Here is an 18,545-nt window from a genome sequence, read left to right on the forward strand (position 1 = left end):
GCTTTTTTTTTTTTTTTTTTTTTAAGTGCTTATTTCTATTTTTCCAAATTTTAGTGCATGTAGGGAAAGTTGCTGCACTGACAAATCTTGGTGGAAGGACAAAGACCTGGAAGATTTTCTGGTTGGGAACAGGGGCTTTCAGGAGGTTCCCTCTGAGGGAACAGTGTTATGGCTTAAATTTGATTAAAGACAACAGTTTCAAAGCTGCAAGGAGGCTTTGAGTGCAGGAAACCTCCCGGTTCAGCCTGAACTTCTTGATTAAAAAAAAAAAAAAAAAAAAAAGGCTTGGGACTTGGATTGGGAATTTCCAGGGTTTTAAAGAAAAAAAATGCCACTGGGTTAAGCCTGCCTGGCACAAGCAGTCCAAAGAGGGGAGATCCGTTCCCGACGCTTTGTCTGCAGCGAGTATGGAGAGGGAAGCGGCTCACGGGGCTGCCCGAGGGGCAGGGAGGAGCGCGGGGCCAGCGCTACGAGATCGCAACATTGCACAAAATACACAGCAAAAAGCTGCCTTCCAGCGTCCTGCTCCTCGCCGTGGCCCAGACGGGGCTCTGGGAAAGAGCCCGGCGCTCGCCGGGGCCAACGCTCTGCGCGCGGACGCGGTGGCCGGAGCGACATCCTCGCAGGCGTCAGCCCGGGCCGCGGGACCGGCCGGCTCCACTACTTGCTGTTCGGGGTTGGCTTGTCCTGCGCCGTCCGCTTGTGCTTCTGGGCCACGCCGTAGGGCACGTGGGCGGCGATGGTGCCCATGGCCTTGGCTCCCTCCACGTGGAACATCTGGTCGTCGAAGAAGATGTGCGGGCGGATCTTCCTCAGCAGCGGCCCCTTGGGAGCGCCGGCCAGGAATAAAGCCTCATCCGTCTCCAAGCCCCAGCTGCGGAGAGTCTTTAGGGCCCGGGCTCCCGAGCTCGCGGCGCTCCTGGCAGTGACCAGGTAGGTGCGAATAGGACACTCCATCCTCAAGCCTTTGGAATAAAACTTCTTCTGCAGCTTCCCCAAGGCCTCCAGGAAGCCCTTCAGAGGTCCCTGCAAAACGGAGAGGAAACCATCAAGACAGAAATGTCTTCCCCTCCATCCAGAGGAGACCCTCAACTGGTTCCCAGGGATGGAGCATCCCTTGGGCTGCCTCCCTCCCAACAACTCTCTGGTCACCCCATACCAGAGACCCTCAGCACTACCTGGGCCAGAGGCTTGTTTTCATGAGCCTTTTCGTGCTCAAAGAACATGTCCAGGCCGTGAGCCTTCACGATCTGCTCCGATTCATCTGAGAAGAGCACGGCGTCACCATCGAATGCCACCCGCAGCTGGTTGTCTGACACCTCCAAGTCCTTACTGGGGCTGAAGATGGTGGCCGCGGCGATCCCTGTGGAGATAAAGTGGAAGGCGAGAGGTGGCAGTTACCCAAGGGCCTGGCCTAGGGGGTCATCTGTGGAGAAGCAGAGCAAGATGTGATGGCTTGGAAGCAAACAGAGCAAGGAAATGCATAGAGCAGCCACAGCTTGGTGTTGAGGGATGTGGAGGCCCAGAGACCTCTTACAGCAAAAAAAGTTCCTAAATGACAGAATCCATTTTATATACAAGGGTTAAGAGGGGAAAGCAGCACCCTCGCCCCGAGGAGCTTGAGGAAAGCTGTTATTTCCATGCAAACTAGAGACTGTGGGGCATCAAGGATGTCCCAGCTGCAGAATAGCTATTCCTCCTGGACCAACCCCCTGCAGGCTCTGGGCTCCCCCCTGTGCCCCCCAAAACCAGACCCTGGACTCACCCTCTTCAATGGCCCCACTCACTTTCTCAGCATCGGAGGAGAGGTACAGGTTGGTGTGGTAGGCCTTGAGGTAACAGATGGGGCTGTTCCCTCCCGTCATGCAGAACCTCTCGATGAACAGATCTGTGGGCAGAGGGATGCTGGAGTGAACCTCTCCACCCCCAAAAGGGCTTTGATGCCGCTTCCTCGTGGCCTCCCAAGAGCCAGCAGCAAGCAGAACGAGGGCCAATTTTGGTACCATCTTCCACTCAAAGCCCAGGAAGATCTGGGAAAGCCACCAGCGGGTGCTTCGATGGAAGACATGGACATCTCCATATCTCCTTGCCAAGCCCTGGCCTAAAAGCCAGCACCCTGCTCAAAGGACGCGCTTGCTCCGAGCTTACCGTAGTGGTTGATGCTGTTGATCAAGCGAACCCCGACCTGGGCATGGTTGTTGGTCATGAGGACGATGTCGAAGAGCTCCTCGCTGTCGGGGTAGAGCTCGCGCAGCTGCGCGTTCACGGCCTCCAGCGCCTGCAGCACCCAAGAGCGACGGAGGGTCACCAAGGACCGCGCGCAGCCCCCAACCACAGCAAAACATGCATCAAAACTTGGCCCAACCTCAGCAAACAGCTTTAGCTGGGAAAAAAGAGACCATTTTGGGGGAAAAAATAACCCTCCAGCCACTCTATTTTCAAACACAACAAGTTTCAAGCTTTCATTAGGAGATAAGGCTAAATTAGCTTGAAGCTGCATAGAAGTGTTTTTCCAGCAAGCCACAATGACACAAGTCTCTCCCCATCAAGTGGATTTGTTTATTTATTGGGAATAGGCAAAAGAGCCCTTCAGCGAGGGCCAGCAGATGAAAGAGAGCCAGATCTGGTAGAGTTGGGGCAGCAATTGAAAAGCGTTTGCAAAATTTGAAACATTTCAACATGCTGAAATTAGAAGCTGTCTGGCTATGTAGCAAGACTGAAAAGAGGGGAAAATATTGGCTGTTTTTTTTTAAAAGACAAAAATCAAGAGTTCCCGAAAGAGAGACTTCAAATATGACTCAAAGACTCAAAGACTCAAAAAACTCAAAGAGAGTTTTTTTGGTCGTTGTTTTGTTTGTTTTTTGGGTTTTTTTCCTCCAATTCTTGGGCAATTTGGAGAAGTCAGCATCTCCCCAGTCCCAAAGAGGCACAGCCAGAAGGTCTATCCATGGTTACCTCGTTTCCACATACGTTTTATTTCCCATCACTTCCCCATCCAAGAACTTCCAAGGCACCCACCTTCCCCAAGGGCTTGGGCTGCAGGTTCCTGCCACCAGGCACCCCCAGATGTCCCACATTGTCCCCATGCCCCTCGGGGAGCAGGCCCTCACCTTGACGAAGGGGAAGGCAGCGCCGGGGAGGAAGGGCTCGTTCTCGTGGTCCAGCTGGTACTTCACATAGGCCTCCACCCCCTGCTCCTCGTAGATCTTCTGCTCCTCCTCCATGCGGAAAAGCGCCCGCGACGACACCGCGATGGTGATGGCGTTCTCGGGCTTCGGCTGCACGACACAGAACAAGGTCAGGGTACAGCAACAGGCACAACCAACACACGTTGGCACAACGTGCCCATGGCCACGCAGGGAGACCCGCTCAAACTGCCCACGCTCCTCAGCTCCCTGCCCACGTTTGTCCCAAGATGAGGGATGACTATGGGCACCTGCCTGGAAATCGGTGCCTGCTGCAGCGCCCGTTGGCCCTCACGATGTCTGGCCGTGCCGAGATGTGGGAATGGCACTGCCTGCGCATCTGCAGCGCTCGCGGCACGGCCCCAGGAAGGTCACCGTAGGAATGGGGCACCTGCAGCTCTGAGCTTGCAATGCTGCAACAGATGAAGCCTTAGAAACCATTAAAGCACCGTCCTAGCACGTCTGGGACCCCAAGGCCCTTTCCCTGCTGCTGCCCCCTTGTCCAAACCTCCTGCTGCAACCAGGAGCTCCCAGGGCTCATCCCAGCTCAAGGAGAACCATTTCCTCCCATGTCGAGGGGTTAATGGGGCTCAGCCAGCTCCGCACTCCCACGGCGCGGTCCAGATGTGACAAACAACCCGCGCCAGCGCCACTAACCAAACACCCGATATAGCTGCTGTGGGCGGAAACATGACAAACAGGTGGTGCGAGCACTGATTTATGAGTCATTATTATTAACATGAGGGCTTGATCCAAATCTACCTAAGTCAACAAGGGGCCTCTGGTGGGACTTGGCAGCAAGAGCGGGGACACCAGAAAAGCCAGGCTCAGCCTGACCCCCCGGCACTCTCTCCTTGGAGGGCAGGAGGGTGTTAATCCCTGTCACTCAGTGAAGCACAAAAACAAGTTCATTACTGGTGACCAGCAAGAAACCACTCGCGCCCAGGACGGCAAATGCAAACAGGGGATTTGGTGCCGGCAGCCCCTGTCCCAAATTGCCAGGCACCTGGGAGAGCCCCAAGCAGCGGGGTGAGAGGGTTCGCCCAGGACGTGATTCCCAGGCTAACCTCATGCATTGCAATGATCAGAGCTGGATCAAAGCTGCTCCAGGGACAAGCAGGGCGGAGGTGTCCCCGGCAGGCCCTGCTCCTGCCCGCGGGGCGAGCCGTGACCCGAAGCGCCGCAGGGCTTGGCGGAGGGTGCGACTCCGCAGGGAGCCTGGGAAAGGCCCCGGCTGCCAGCGATTCCGGAGCATCTCGCCCCCGGCTCCCCCGTGATTTCCAGGACCCGCACGTACCGCATCTCCTGGTGACTGATCCTGGGGAGGCGGGAGAACATCCCGGCCAGGCCGCTCCGCACGCCCCGGCCCTGCAAAGCTCGAGCTCCCGCCTTGCCTAGGGCCGGGCTTTGCGAAAGCGGTCGCTTGGCGAGGACTTGTCACCCCGTCGGCCTCGAGGAGCTCCTCTCCCCGCAGGGCTGGGCTTGCTCGGCCCGTCCTGCCCAGCACGACGCACCCGGGGATGAGTCAGCCGCGGCCCCGCATTCCCATTGCATTCCCATTGCATTCCCATTCCCAGCACCGCGGCGCCGGGCCGGCCCCGTGGCCCCGTCCCTCGGCCCCAGGTGCCTCCAAGGCTGCACCTGAAATCCCCAGCAAGCAAATTAAGCAGTGAGGAATTGGGCTAGATACAGATTAGCTCAGGATGGGAACATCGCTGTGCCCAGAGGGATCCCACTGCATTTGCAGAGGGATAAGAGCCTATTTCCAACCGGCTTTTTTTTTTAAAAAAAAAAAGGTGTGTGACCCACAGGACACAGTCATTTAGATGCCTGCAGAACCTGGACAGCAGCAGGGAGCGCAGCGCTGCTCCAGTATGGGAATCACAGCCAGGTTCCCAGCTGAAGTCCATTGAGATTTAGCTATTAACTTGTCATGGGTCAAATCTTCGCTCTAGCTCATTAATTAATAACTCAGGTGTCATGGGCCATTTATTAACTGAAAATATTAACAACTATTAAAGCTCTTGACACATCCGGCCATTGGCCTTTAGCAGGGAACACGGCTCCTTTGCACGGCTTCCAGCTCGCTGGAAATCTAAGTCATTCCCAAGGGCAAGCAGGAGAGCTGGTGGCACGCAGCCGGGCATCCATTCCCACTTCCCGGACCCTGCCAGGAAGAACATCCAGCCACACAAGAGGCTCCTGAGCAGGGAAACCAGGTCAGCACCACACAGAGCCCTGTGCATGGGGACAAAACCTGCACGCAGGCTCCTTACTGATGCCCAGCCTGAATTTGCCTCTCTGCCTGCAGCACCTTGTGCTGTCGAGTGCCAGAAGCACGGGCACCTTGCGCAATGCCAACAGGCTGCTCGGGGTCCCTTCCCTGCCATTTAAAGGCACAAGCCTCCAGGAGGTTAATTTAAGAGGTAATAAACACAGCAATAAAAATAACCATAAGCTCGGGGCCTAACCATGCCTCTGCGTGGGCTGCCGGAGCCCCAAGCGCCCTGCAGCCAGGAAGCCTGGCCGCTGGAAAGGAGACTTTGTGGATCCTGTTTGCTCCTGCCAGGGCAGATCTGCACCACAGGAGCATTTGCTCCAGGAGACTCTCACCCGGGTGTTAATTCAGCTCACAGCTCCAGCTGGGCTGGAACAGCCCTTCATTTCTCTGGGAAGCGCTGACATTTAAGAAATAAAGCAATTCTGCCCTGGAAGGAGAGAGCCTCATTTTGACTTCTCTTTGAAGTGGATGTTTCATTTAGGAGGCTGTTTGGATGCTTCTTCATCCCCACTATTACTGCACATGATCATTACTGCACTGGAAAATTGGCTTTAAAAGTCACGGCCCTGTGGGAACCATAGCACCTCAGTTCCCCCCTCAAAGGGCTGCAAGCAAGTCCACAAATCCCACTTTGCCCGTGAAACACCGCAGCTTTGGGGAGGAGAGGCCCCCACATGTATCAAAACAGGCACAGAACGGGGGTCCTGCTCACAGCCCTCGCAGGAACGGAGAGTTCAGCATTTCCAAACACACAATATTCACCCGCAGCAGCTGTGGGCTCGCACCAGGGATGAGCTCAGCACTGCTGCTCCCCTGCTTTTCTGCCGTAAAAGGACCAGGCAATAAAGGATGCGATTATTTATCGCCCAGCACCTCATTCTGCAAGTGCCCGTGGGCTACCCAGGTGCAGCCTCCTGTCCCGGAGCCTCCACTCCGACGCCCAGACCCAAATAAGTGGAGCTTCAGCCCCAGAGCCGAGGCCGGACAAGGTCGGTTAGAGCCCGGCATGGAGCACATCCCGGAAAGCAGCCACGGGGCTTTGCTCCGCCGAATCTCCAGGCCCCTTCTGGGCACTGGGTGCAGGTCCCTGCTGTCCTCCATGGGGACACACGTCCTGCAGGATCCGTGGAGCCGCATTTAATGCAGTAGAAACCCCCATTCCCACCAGAATTGCCTCCAGCAGCACCCGGAGCATGGATGAGATGTCCACGCAAGGGACGGACAGGCTGAATGTCTTCTGTTCACCAAGACAAAACACCAGCGCTCAGCTGGAAGATCCATCACAGCCAAGCCCCGTTTCCAAAAGCATCATGATATTCTTAGAGCAGGGCTCCATAAAGCACAAGGCTCATCCCAGAGCCAAGCCCCAGCTCTGGGACAAGGGCAGATCCCAGCAGTGCCTGGAAGCGGCACGTTGTCCTCCGCAGATCCAGCAGCTGGCTGGCTTTTAGGTCAGCCCTGTAATCGGATGTAGTCCCTAAGCAGTGCCCCAGGATTAGAGACAGACGTTTGGACACGCTGCATGAGACACGCACGAGGGGCGTGGGGTGCCCTCATGTCCGTGCCCAGATGGAGACACCTCTGAGCACAACCCAGGAGGAGATCCTGTTTGGGATCACTTGCCCAAGGAACACAGCAGCATGGGCAGCAGTGGCTTGAGACAGCATCTGGAACACCTGGATCACCTTTGAGGAGCTCCAGGCCAGCAGCAGCTCCTGTTGTCACCTCTGTAGGTCTTCACTAGCTGCAGGACCACAGTGGACACCCCATCAGCATCCCCCAAAGCAGCAGCCACTTCTGCACTGCTTGGGGCTGAATCTATCAGATCGACCTTGATCTTCAGAACTCAGATGACAGCTTGTACTCTGAGGACTTCCCTGGATGTCACAGAAGCCAAAGTCCTTACAGGCAATTTTAAAATACAGATGGGAAAATTGGATGTCCAGGACACCTATAGGGCTGGGTACAAGTGAGGCTGCTGGAGCAGCAGCTCCCATTAAGGTGGACTCTGGCCCCAAGTGGCATCACCAGGGAGTGTCTGCAAGCACGAAGTGAGGAAGAGGAGGAGCTCTGGGAATATTGCAGGGGGCAGAAGCGCAGGAGGAAGGACAAGGTGCATCTCACCAACACACAGGGCAGGCCCCTCTGCCCTCCATGCAGGGTGTTTCCAGACAATCTGCAGGTAAGGAAAAGCAGCCGGAATGCTCACAGCTGGGACCTGCAGTCTCAGATGCCTCAGATGTCTCAGACCTCTCCAGAGGAGTCACACAGGGACACTTTTCCTTATGGAAATGCACCAGCACCTCAAGACTTCCAGCCTTGCTGCAGGCAGCAGCGCTGCAGTGCCCTGTGCCATGCAGGGTCCCTGGGACAGATGGCCCTGGGAGCCGTCCCCAGCAGGTCACCCACGCGGCTATTCTGGGGGATGGCAGCACTCAGGAGCACTCACATTTCTGAACCCAGCAACACTCAGCCCTGGTTAGATAACACAGGCTCCTGCTCCGATCGCTGAGACATGAGGCACTCGGCTGGGGCAGCTCTGCCCCCCACGGCACCAGGACGGGATTTGGCCTCTGGATTGTCCCCCTGCTCTGCCCATGCAGGGGTCCCAGCCAGTCCTGGCCCCTGGCACAGCCTCCTGCCTTGGCACAGGGGACCGGCTGCTTGCAGGGCACCGAGCCACCCTGCAAGGACATGGAGCCTGCAGATGGGCAGAGGGACCCCCAGCTCCCTAGGGACCTGCAGGAAGCTGGTGAGACCCAGAAAGACCAGGGGGACCCTGGGGAGGTAGAAGAGAAGTGGCACCTAGAGAGACCCAGGGGCTTCCCCAGGGACGCAGGAGGACACAGCAGGGGACCAAGAGGAGACACTGGGACATGCAGGAAGATCCTGGCACTCCTAAGGGATCTGGAGGAGAAGGAACACCTGGGGTAGATCCCAATGGAGCTGAAGGAGGGGCACCAGCTGTGAGGGAAATACAATGGAGAAGCAGACCCTGGGGACCTGGAGAAAGCCAGGGAGACCTTGGGGACACGCAGAGGACCTGGAGGTCGTGAGACAGCTGAGGGAACCTGGAGGGAATGGGGTACCTGGGGTGATGCAGCACACAGAGGGGACACCCCCGTGATGGGGTGACAGGGACCCAAAGAACCCAGCAAGGACAGGGCCCCTGGGGAGACCCGGCAGGGAGGGAGCTCGGCACCCCGGGGGCTCTCACCGATTTGGGCTTCTTCCTGGGGGCGAGGTTGTCGTAGAAAACCTTGGCCTCCTCCCAGGGCCGCTCCGCCGCCGCGGGGCCCGGCGGCGGCTCCATCGCGCCGAGGCACCGGGCGGCGGCACCGGGCGGCTCCGCGGCGGCACCGGGCGGCTCGGGCTCCGCGGCCGGCTCCGCGGACGCGCTTTATACCGCGGCCTCCCGTGACGCTCCGGGGTTTCAGCCCACCGAGCGGCGGCGGCTCCTTAACCTCTTCGCGGCCGCGGCCGAGCCCGCCCCGCCGCCGCCGCCGCCGCCGCCGCCCGGTCCCCTCCGTCCCCGCCGCCCCCCCGCTCCGGAGCGGCCACCCCCGGCGCAGGGACATCCATGGGGACAGCGCTGCGCCCTCCTGCAGCCCCAGGGATGGGACCTGATGGAGTGAGATGCCGTTAGCAAAAGTGGGGGGAGGCAGGAGGCGACGTGGGGACCTCGTGGAGAGGACATGGGGGGTAGGAGGTCACCGGGGGCTCCATGGGGACACAGCGCAGAAGGTGATCGGGGGACCCCATGGGGAGGACATGGGGCAGGACATGGCCCCATGGGGACACAATCTCCATCACAGCATGAGAGCTGCCAGGGGACTCCTTTGCAGCCAGGTTTACCCACCCTCGCGAAGCGCCGTGACAGCGAAGGCTTCGCTCCAGCACCATTGCTCCCCGACCATCACGTTGTCCCCAGGATCTGGTGCTCCGTGGGGGCCCAGGTGCTCTGTGGGTTGGGGACTGGATGGGCGCAGAGCTGGAGGTGACAGTGGTGGCCGGCCACGCCGTGAGTCACAGCGTGACTCAAGCGCTCAGCCCCTGCTCTGCACCCAGAGGAAGCTGCGCTGTGCGCTGGGTAATAGAATGATTGCAGATATTAATTAGGGCTATCTGCTAAATGGTCTCCTGTGAGCGCTGGTGGGACTGAATCCAGCCCCGGAGCTGTGGGAGGCTGCAGGTAAATCCCGGCTTCCATGGATGCAGAGGCCCTTGGGAGCCCTGAAGGTCAAAAGTGGCCACCAAGGAAGGGCCAAGGGACACAGGACCCTCGCTGGCCCGGGCAGCACCTGGCAGGAGGCAGCAGAGCTTCTTGTGTGTTTAAACAGCATTTTGGCCTCCACAAAGTCTCCCTTTCCCAAAGTTCCTGAATACCGAAGCGCACTCAGGCCGCCGGTCCTGGCATAACCGAGGCTATTCTCAGCGTCCCCTCTCAAGCTCGAGCTCTGCCCTTTTAGGCTCTGGCAGCTTTCCAGGCTCTTACAACACGGGTGATCTGCAGGATCCCTCCTGCACCGGGCACCGCTGAGCTGCAAGCACGCGCAGCACGAACCGGGCAGCCAGACCCAGAGCTCTCCCTGCTGCTGCCGAAGCAACTGAGGGAGTGCTATTAAAAATACACATCCATTGCCACAGTTTTGACCCCATCCCATCCCTGCGCTGCAGGACTCAAGCTTCAGATGCTCTGCGTGGCTGAAGCAGAACCAGGCACTGGGATCTGGTCCCTTGGATCCCAGCTCCGGTCCTTCCGAAAGCCAGACCTGCCTGCTGGAATGCAGAGGAAGTTGTTGGGAGTGTGAGAGCTCCCTAGCAACAGCCCCTAGGCTGGTGATGGAGAGAAAAGACCAGGGGAAAAAATGTGAAGGGAAAATAGGAGTGGAGAAGTGGAGGCTGAGAAGACAAGTTGCAGTGACAGCAGGTTCTGGTCATGCTGGTGCTGGGACAGGGCCGGGACAGCCAGGGCCTGCACAAAGCCACCAGGCTGTGACCATCCCAAAGGGGATGGACAGGACCATCTTCCAGAGGTGAAATGAGAGCCGGTTCCAGCAGAACCCAGGGATCTCTGGTCCTACCCCACCAAGAGATGATGCGATTCCCTTCCTGGCACTGTGTGCGCAGCCGAAGGCTCAATCCCCCCTCATCCTCAGCAGTACCCGGGCTGAGCCCCACTGTGCTCCCCCTGAGGATGGGGATTCTCCATCCTGGGGGTCCCACAGGCACAGATGAGCTCAGGAGCTCCCCAAACAGCAGCCGCAGGACGATGCCCCTCCATAAATCAGCCAGGAAAGCCATGTGTGGGACACACTTTATTTTCCCATTAAAAAAATATGTAACAACTTCACAGTCGCCTAACAGATATGACAATCATCAACACCACAACGTGCAGACTACACACCGATCTGCAGCAATATTCCTGTGGGGAGCACAGGGATGGAGGGGCTGGGATGGAGAGAGGAGGGAGGAAGTTCTGCTTCTTGTGCCCGCTCCCCGTGTCCTTGCACCCTTCCCAGGGGCTCCACGTGTGCAGGGCCCATCCGCACCTTTCCATGGCCTCCCATGCAGGATACACCCATTCCCACAGCCGCCCCATCCTGCGCTGCACAAGGTGGAAGCGCCTCCGCACATCCCGACCCAGCGCAGCCCGCGGAGTAATCAGCGTGAGGAACCGGCGGCCCCTTCTCTGGTCCTAGGTGTCTTCCCATGTCCTCAGTGACCAGGAACCCGCCCAGGCACCCCAGATTCCACCAGGGAAGCTTAAAACAGCGTCTGGGAAGCTTAAAACAGCAGCCGGCACCGAGCCGGTGCGGGAGGGCTAAAGGTGGACAGCGAGGGGCAGCTTGCAGGGATCACCACGATGGAACCGCTGGGGCAGGACACGGAGCCCTTCAGCCTCCCTGGAGGCCTCACAAGCAATGAGAGCAAAAAAGAAAAAAAAAATAAACAGGTTCAAGCTTATGCTGGAAGGAAGGGGCCAGGCAGAGCTGTGAGGGAGACGGGTTAGTGGGAAGGATGGAGCCTACGGCTCCCATCCAGGGCTAAGCGAGCGGGGGGATCCAGCAGGCAGGAGAAAGAGTTTCCCCAGCGGATCTGGGCCACCAGGCACTGGGCAAAGCTCTGGGAAGCAGAATGTGTGTGGCAGGGGTGGGATACTGAGCAACAGGAGTAGAAACCACCAAGGGGAGCAGAGGCCGGATCAACCAGGCTAGCAGGAACCCCCCACCCTGGGCTCTATTTCTGCATGTCGCACTGCAGGAGGAGGACGATGGAGGGATCGCTCTTCGCTGCCTCCTTGAACTCCTCCAGGGAGATCTGGTCGTCTTTGTCCTTGTCCATCTTGGTGAAGATCTTGTCAACACGCTGCTGGGGGGTCAGCCCGTCCTGGTTCATCCTCATCATGATCACGGTCCCCACCATCTTGTAGATGGCCTGTGGCAAGAGGGGCAAAGTGCCAGAGCTGGAGCCTTGGCTGGGCAGAAGGCTCCAGGGCAAGGCAGGCGCATGATTCCTACCCCTGCTGGGAGCTGCTCATCCCTGGCCTGAACTGAGGGTCTGCACAACTAAACCCCTACGCACTCCCAGGCTCTTTTCTGTCAAAGTTATGGCCAGGGAAACCCATTCTAGGGTACCAGAGGGGGGCTATATATTTTTAAAAAGCCTGGAGAAAGCAGGCTGCCTTGCTGGTTTTATGCACCGAGCTTCAAGAAGAAGCTGCAGGTCAAAGCAAGCTGCTCGACCACTTCTCCAGCCTCATCCTCGCCCAGCACCGTCAGGGCTGAGCCCACCACCGTGCCCCATGTCACCAGTACCTCAATGATCTCCAGCATCTCCAAGCGCGTGATCTTCCCGTCTCCATCCAGGTCATACATCTCAAAGGCCCAGTTGAGTTTCTGCTCAAAGGTCCCCCTGGAGGTGACAGACAGGGCACAGATGAACTCGCGGAAGTCAATGGTGCCGTCACCGTTCTTGTCGAAGGTGCGGAAAGCGTGCTGGGCGAACTTAGAAGCGTCTCCGTAGGGGAAGAACTGCAGGGAGGAGAGAAGAGAGAGATCTAAACGGGGAGGGGGAGCTCGGCGTGGAGGATGGACACCACGTCCTCAGCGCAGCAGGGACCCGGAGCGGCTCCTCGGCCCGGGAGCTCGGCACAGGGCTGGGAACACAGCAGGGACCACCCTGCAGCTGGGCCCACCTTGATGTAGAGCTGCTGGAACTCCTCCAGGTTGAGGATGCCGGTGGGACAGTCCTTGAGGAAGCCCTTGTACCACTGCTTCAGCTCCTGCTCGCTGAACTCCGTGCTCCGCACCAGGTCATCCAGCATCTCCGGCGCCAGCTTGCTGTTGTGCTTCCCCATGGCTGAGCCTGCAAGAGGAGACGCGGAGCTGATGATCGCCGATGCCACGTGCCCGCCCCATCCGTAGCCATGGGCACATGGATACGGCTGCAGAATGCCAGGATGCAGCAGCTGCAGCACCGACTTGGTGCCACGTTCGCAACTCGCTTGCTGGAGCAGGACAAGGATGCATCGAAGGATGGAGAAATCTCACCGGCAGCACCAGACCCGCAGCCCCCCGGTAGTCAGAGCCACCGCGCGCCCCTCGGCGCGGACGTCCCCGCGGTGCCAGGCAAGGCAGCCGCTGCGTAGGCAGAGCGCGAATCTGCTCCCAAGACGCTCCGTGCCTGCTCCCACACAGCCTTGGCTGCCGGCCGCTGCTCCGGCGGAGCGACAGATGGTGAGCGAAGAGGATCCTGAAGCTTCTCTCCCAAGAAAGTTGGGGAGAAGTTCACCTGGAGAGCGACCAAGCCGCGTCTCCGCTCCGCACGCCTGATGTCCCGGGCACAGGGACTTGCCATTTTCCCCTGAAATCTCCTCATCGGGGGAGCCAGGGACAGGCACAAGCCCCAGCACCCAGGGGCTGCTCCTCACGCTTGTTAGCCCGGCTCTTAGTTAATGCCTCCGTCAGAGGCTGCTTCCTGCTCCACCATCCCACCAGCATCTGCCACCAGTCTGCTGCGGCGGGACGTCACCCGCTGCCTTTGGGCAACCGGAGCCAAGGAAACTTCGAGACATTGCGGAGAGCAGGGGCAAAAACCTGCCCCCTGATCCCGTCTGTATTGACACCCATCAGTCCTCCCATGCCCTGAGTAGGGCAAGGGGACAGGGATGCTTTCCGCGTCTTCCAAAGGATGGGATTTCTGGACAGTGATGGTGGTCCCTCCCCAGCGGGTACCATGCTTAAGTCTTCCACCTGTCCCCACCGGACCAAGGATCATGTTATCCTGCACGAGGGCTGGCGAGAGGAGGCTTTTCCCAGGTGGGAGCAGCAACCAGGACACTCTGACAGGTTCCTTCCCTGCCAGTGTTGCCTCCAACATGACCAGAGCATGAGAAGCTCCTTTGGTCCAAAGACCTCAATTCCTATTTCCAAGCAGGACACAGAGCCCAAACCAGCCTAGCTGGGCAGAGAACCAGATCCTGCCCTCGGAGATGATGTTGGGCCATCCTTGCGGTGAAGGCTGAAGGGCAGGGAACCCGGAGCAGTGCCTGCAGCACGCACGTGGGCCGGCCACATATGGGAGGAGACGGGATGGGGCGCAGGACCCTGGTCTTGCAGCAGGGAGAGGATCGGGAAGAGCGAGTTCCATCAAACCCGTGCTGGGAACGAGCAGCCCCTCTCTGCACATGGCAGGAGACCCTGGTGAGGGCAGCCCGGAGCACCGGGTCCAACCCGCCGCTCCCGGAGCATCCCTGCTAGCGGGGGAAGCAGCTCCCTGCGGAACCGCTCTCACCCCGCACAGCAGCCCCGCTCCCACGGGAACGGGTCCCCGGGGCCGCCCCGATCCCGAAGGGAGCGGCTCCAGGTGGGAGCGACCCCAGCCCCGACGGCAGCCCCCGCTCCGGGGAGGACGGGGCGGCCCCAACGGCCCCTTACCTGGTGAACGGCGCGGACGGCGGAGCCCGGGCCGGGGAGCGGGGCCGGGGAGCGGGAGCGGGGCCGGTGCCGGTGCCGGTGCCGGTGCCGGGAGGGGCCGCCCCCGCCCCGCTCTGTCCCCCCCTGGCGCCTCTCCCGCCCCTCTTGTCACCGCGGGCGGCCCGCCCCTCCCGGCCGCGGAGCCCCATTGGCTGGGAGAGCTGTCAATCAACCCGGAGGGGGCTGCGGGGAGGGGGCTCGGAGGTGGGGGGGTCAGGGGGTGGGATGCTGGGACTGGGATGGGGATGTTGCAGGGCAGGGGAGGTTGGAATGGGGATCCTGGAACTGGGATGGAGATGCGGCGGGGCAAGGGTTGGAATGGGGATGCTGTAACTGGGATGGGGATGTTGCAGGGCAGGGGAGGTTGGAATGGGGATGCTGGGACTGGGATGGGGATGTGGCGGGGCAGGGGAGGTTGGAATGGGGATGCTGGAACAGGGATGGGGATGTTGCAGGGCGGGGATTGGAATGGGGATGCTGGGACTGGGGTACGGAGGTGGGATGTAGAGCCAGAGGCTGGGACAGGGCTGCTGGGATAGGGACACTGTGGTGGGCTACTGGGAGCGCAGCTCCGGCAGCGGGATGCTGGGATAGGTAACGTGGGCGCAGGGGCGTCATTGCCCCAAATGTCCTTCTCCCGCTCTATCCCCTGCTCCTTCCCTGCCTGGCGCTCAGCACCACTTGTCACCCCATCCCAGGGGCTGAGCTGCTTCGCGGTGTCTCCTCCTCCTCCTCCCCGCTCTGCCCAGATCTGCCTCCCAGTCCTGGCAGCCCAACTGATCCCAAATCGCCCCAAGCCACCTCCCCTGCAGGGACCAGGGGGCTGCAGGGCACCCCGTGCCAAGTATCCCAGCAAAGATCCCGGGACAGCCCCACTGTGGGGCTAAGGGCCGGGCTCGGCCGCTCCCTGCGCGGAGGGATCGCAGCGAAGCGCAGAAAAACACCCCGATTTCCAGAAACGAAGGCAAAGCGTTGCCATGGCGACCGCTGGCTGCTTTTCCCAATGACCTTGGCCATCCAGCCGCGCTGCGGATCCCGGACCGGAGCCCATTTGCCACCGGCCACGCAGCAGCTGCCACCACCGGGGCTGGTGGGGGGAAGGTCCCATCCATCCGGCTCATCCACACGCATCTCCCTGCAAGCTGCAGGCGTCTGCACCGACTGCCCCGGCCGGAGCGCACAGGGACACTTTATAAAAGGACATCAATATTTGCAGCCATGGGGACGCGGTGCCTTCCCCATGCAGGGCGGGCAGAGCCCCCCTTGTGCTGGACCAGTCCCTGCCGTTTCTTGCGTGCTTAAGCAGAGGAGACATCAATTAGCGCCCCTGCAAACTCACCTCCCTCGGGATGCTCCGAGGGACTGAAAAATGAATGAGGGTTTAATGGAAGCAGCGCCGTGATGGAGCCTGACGAGGAGGAGAGCCCCGCGCTGCTCCCAGGCTTTTCCAGGAGTGCTGGACCGGGCAAGATGGGGGGCACTGGTGGCCGCGGTGTCCCCAGATGGGTCCCCTCTTTACAGCCATTGCAGTTTGGATGTTACCAAAGCGAAATGCGGTGCCACTTCCTGGTGACTGCAGCTGGGAGAGCCTTTGGCTCGTGGCCCTGCAGGTCGGAGTGGATCCAATGGCAGGATCATCAAACTTCCTTGTCACCAGCCCCCGGGCACCGGGAAGGCACTGGGGAGCAGCACCCGCTGTGCCGGGTGACTCTGGCTGGGGCTGAGGCCGCTGCAGCTCAGCACATGCAACGGGGTGTGCGGGAGCAGCTGGGAGAGACAGGGGAGCACCAGGCTGAGCGTGTGACGGGGACACACTGGGGACACAGGCCAGGCGGGATGCCGGGCTCCGGGGTGCCCGGGGCCAGGCTGCTCCCAGGACGGCTCCGGCTCCGGCTCCCGCTCCCTTCTCGGGGCCGCCGGCGCGCGGAGCTGCCGGGCCTCGCCGGAGCCCTGGAACCCGGATCTCCGGCGCCGCTGCCGAATGCGAAGGGCTGCAGCTTCCCCCAGCGGCTACGGGCTGCAGCGGCAGCTCCCGGGGGGCTGCGCCAGGCGGGGGGACTGGGCGCCCCACGGGCCCAAGTGTGGGGCTGCAGTGCCACCAAGTCCCCCTGTTTAAGGAAGCTGCCCCGTGGGGACATTATCTTGTGGGGCTGGGGAAGTGAGCGGGTCTCTGCTCTGCCACCCATCAAGGTGCTTGCGCTAATTGCTGGCTATAAACAGCTCTTGGAGATGCTCAGAGCACCAGGAAACGCAGAATCGCTGCCGTTTGTCACCCCTCTTTGCCCCATTCTGCATCCTGTCCCCAACAAGGGAGGGCAGCTGCCACCTGCGACCAGGATGTTCACGCACCTGGGAGCAGCTGGCCCCGCAGCGCTGGGGAAACATGAGGTTTCTTCTCTTTGAAACCAGCCGTGCCACCACTCTGGTGACTCGTCACTGTGGGGCTGGACAGCAGGGGGTTTTTAGGAAGCTGGGCTGTTATCCTGGGGGAGATGGGCCCAGGAGTCTGGGAGCTGATCCCAGAGACAGAGCTGGGGCAGGGAATGTGGCTTGGGTGCATCCACGGATGTCCAAGAACCTCCACTCTGCCCATAGCTTCTCCCTTAACCTCGGCCATGGGATGTGTCCCCATGTCCCCACGCTGCGCCTGGCCCTGCTGCTCCCCACAGCTCCTCCCCGATGTCCCCAGCCCCTCCACCACTGCCCCACTGCCTGTCCCCAGCATCTCCCACAGTGCCACAGAGCGAAGTCCTCTTGGGTGACCATGACACCAAGGGGACCGTTCTGACGAAAAATACTCCATTTCCAGGCTCCCCCTTTCCCAGCTCCCGGGGTGCAACACCAAGGACGGGGTGCAAACGACCCCCCCCCCCCCAAAAAAAATCCAAAGCACGGGCTCCGCAGCAGCCCCCCCGCCGCCAGATGTGGGAGAACCGCCCCCCCCCCCCCGCTGCCAGATGTGGGGTGGGAGCCCGCCCAGATGTGGAGGCCGCCCGTGTCCCCTCCCCGCCGCGGGCGGTGGCGGCGGGCGCGGGGCCGCGCGGGTTAAACGGCCCCGAAACGTCACGGGGGCGGCGGGGGGGGCCGGGCCGGGGCGGGGGGCTCGTAACGCGGGGCGGCCCCTTCCAGCCCCCCCCGCCGCCGCCACCGGAGCAGCCGCAGCGAGAGGCGCCGCCGCCGCCGCGTCGCCACGGTGAGAGCCGCCGGCACCGGTGCGGAGCGGGGCGGCCCCGGCACGCGGTGACCGCAGCGAGGGGAAACGGGGAGCGGGGCTGTGTGTGTGTGGGGGGGGTGGATGGAGAATCCCCTTCCTCCCCTCCCCGGGGGTCGCCGCAGCCCCGCGGGCGCCGGGGGGATCCCGCGGAGCCCTGCGGAAAATCCGCCGGGAGCCGCAGCGCGGGGAGCCCCGGGAAGGGGAGCGGTGCCGGGGGCTGCGGGGTCCGGAGAGCTGCAGCCCTCCCTGGGGCTATGGCGGGGCCAAGGGGGCTGCGGTGACCTCGTTCCTGGGATAACACTCCCCACCGCTGGGAAAAGCCATCCATCCTCCAGCACATCCATCCCTGCAGCTTCCAGCGGCTGCGGCAGCGCTGGCTCGGCCGGGGGACAGGAGAGGCTCCCAGCGGGTGCAGGGAGGTCACGGAGGCAGAGGGAACAGCAGACCCCCCCCACCCCCGCCTCCATCCCCTCCCTGGCCTGGGGACACGGTGATGGGCTGCGGTGTCCCATGGGCTGCAGTGTCCCCATGGGCTGCAGTGTCCCCTCGCCGGGGATGCTCGGCCACACAGGGACGCTGCAGCGGTGGCAGAAGGCACAGCCCAAAACGCACCCCACAGCACCCACGGCCTCATCCCGGGGGCATCACCGGTGCTGCCTGGTGCAGGGGGAAGGATCATCCTCGGAGCGCAGAGCCAGCCTGGCTGGAGCAGGAGGGGGATCCAGCAGCCCCACAGGGTCCCTCTGGCAGCGGCTGCTCCGGGCAGAGAGCCGGGAGATGCCCATGAAGCACAGAGAGGAGCACCAGTGCCAGAGCAGGACTGGGAGCACCCCAAAACCCAGGGACATCCCTGCTGTCATTGGGAGAGAAACCTGCCCCCGACTTGC

General features: G+C 61.0%; 2 protein-coding genes across 2 annotated transcripts; both read right to left on the reverse strand.

Annotated features, from left to right (window-relative positions):
* Window positions 1-660: 660 nt before the first annotated feature.
* Window positions 661-8,794, reverse strand: NT5C1A (5'-nucleotidase, cytosolic IA). Its single transcript, XM_010226369.2, has 6 exons — window positions 8,684-8,794; window positions 3,111-3,278; window positions 2,149-2,278; window positions 1,766-1,888; window positions 1,179-1,363; window positions 661-1,026 (listed from the first exon to the last, which is right to left on the reverse strand). The coding sequence occupies exons 1-6, from the start codon at window positions 8,777-8,779 to the stop codon at window positions 661-663; spliced, it is 1,068 nt and encodes a 355-aa protein (XP_010224671.2). The 5' UTR covers window positions 8,780-8,794.
* Window positions 8,795-11,549: 2,755 nt separating this feature from the next.
* Window positions 11,550-14,478, reverse strand: HPCAL4 (hippocalcin like 4). The gene is made up of 4 exons (XM_088531012.1): window positions 14,406-14,478; window positions 12,665-12,834; window positions 12,285-12,500; window positions 11,550-11,904 (listed from the first exon to the last, which is right to left on the reverse strand). Exons 2-4 carry the CDS (start codon window positions 12,824-12,826, stop codon window positions 11,707-11,709), a joined length of 576 nt encoding a protein of 191 aa, XP_088387138.1. The 5' UTR covers window positions 12,827-12,834; window positions 14,406-14,478; the 3' UTR covers window positions 11,550-11,706.
* Between the last annotated feature and the right edge of the window lie 4,067 nt (window positions 14,479-18,545).

Source organism: Tinamus guttatus, unplaced genomic scaffold (assembly GCF_059628265.1).
Source record: "Tinamus guttatus ecotype Peru unplaced genomic scaffold, ASM5962826v1 Tinamus_guttatus_pri_ptg000397l, whole genome shotgun sequence".
Taxonomy (NCBI): Eukaryota; Metazoa; Chordata; class Aves; order Tinamiformes; family Tinamidae; genus Tinamus; species Tinamus guttatus.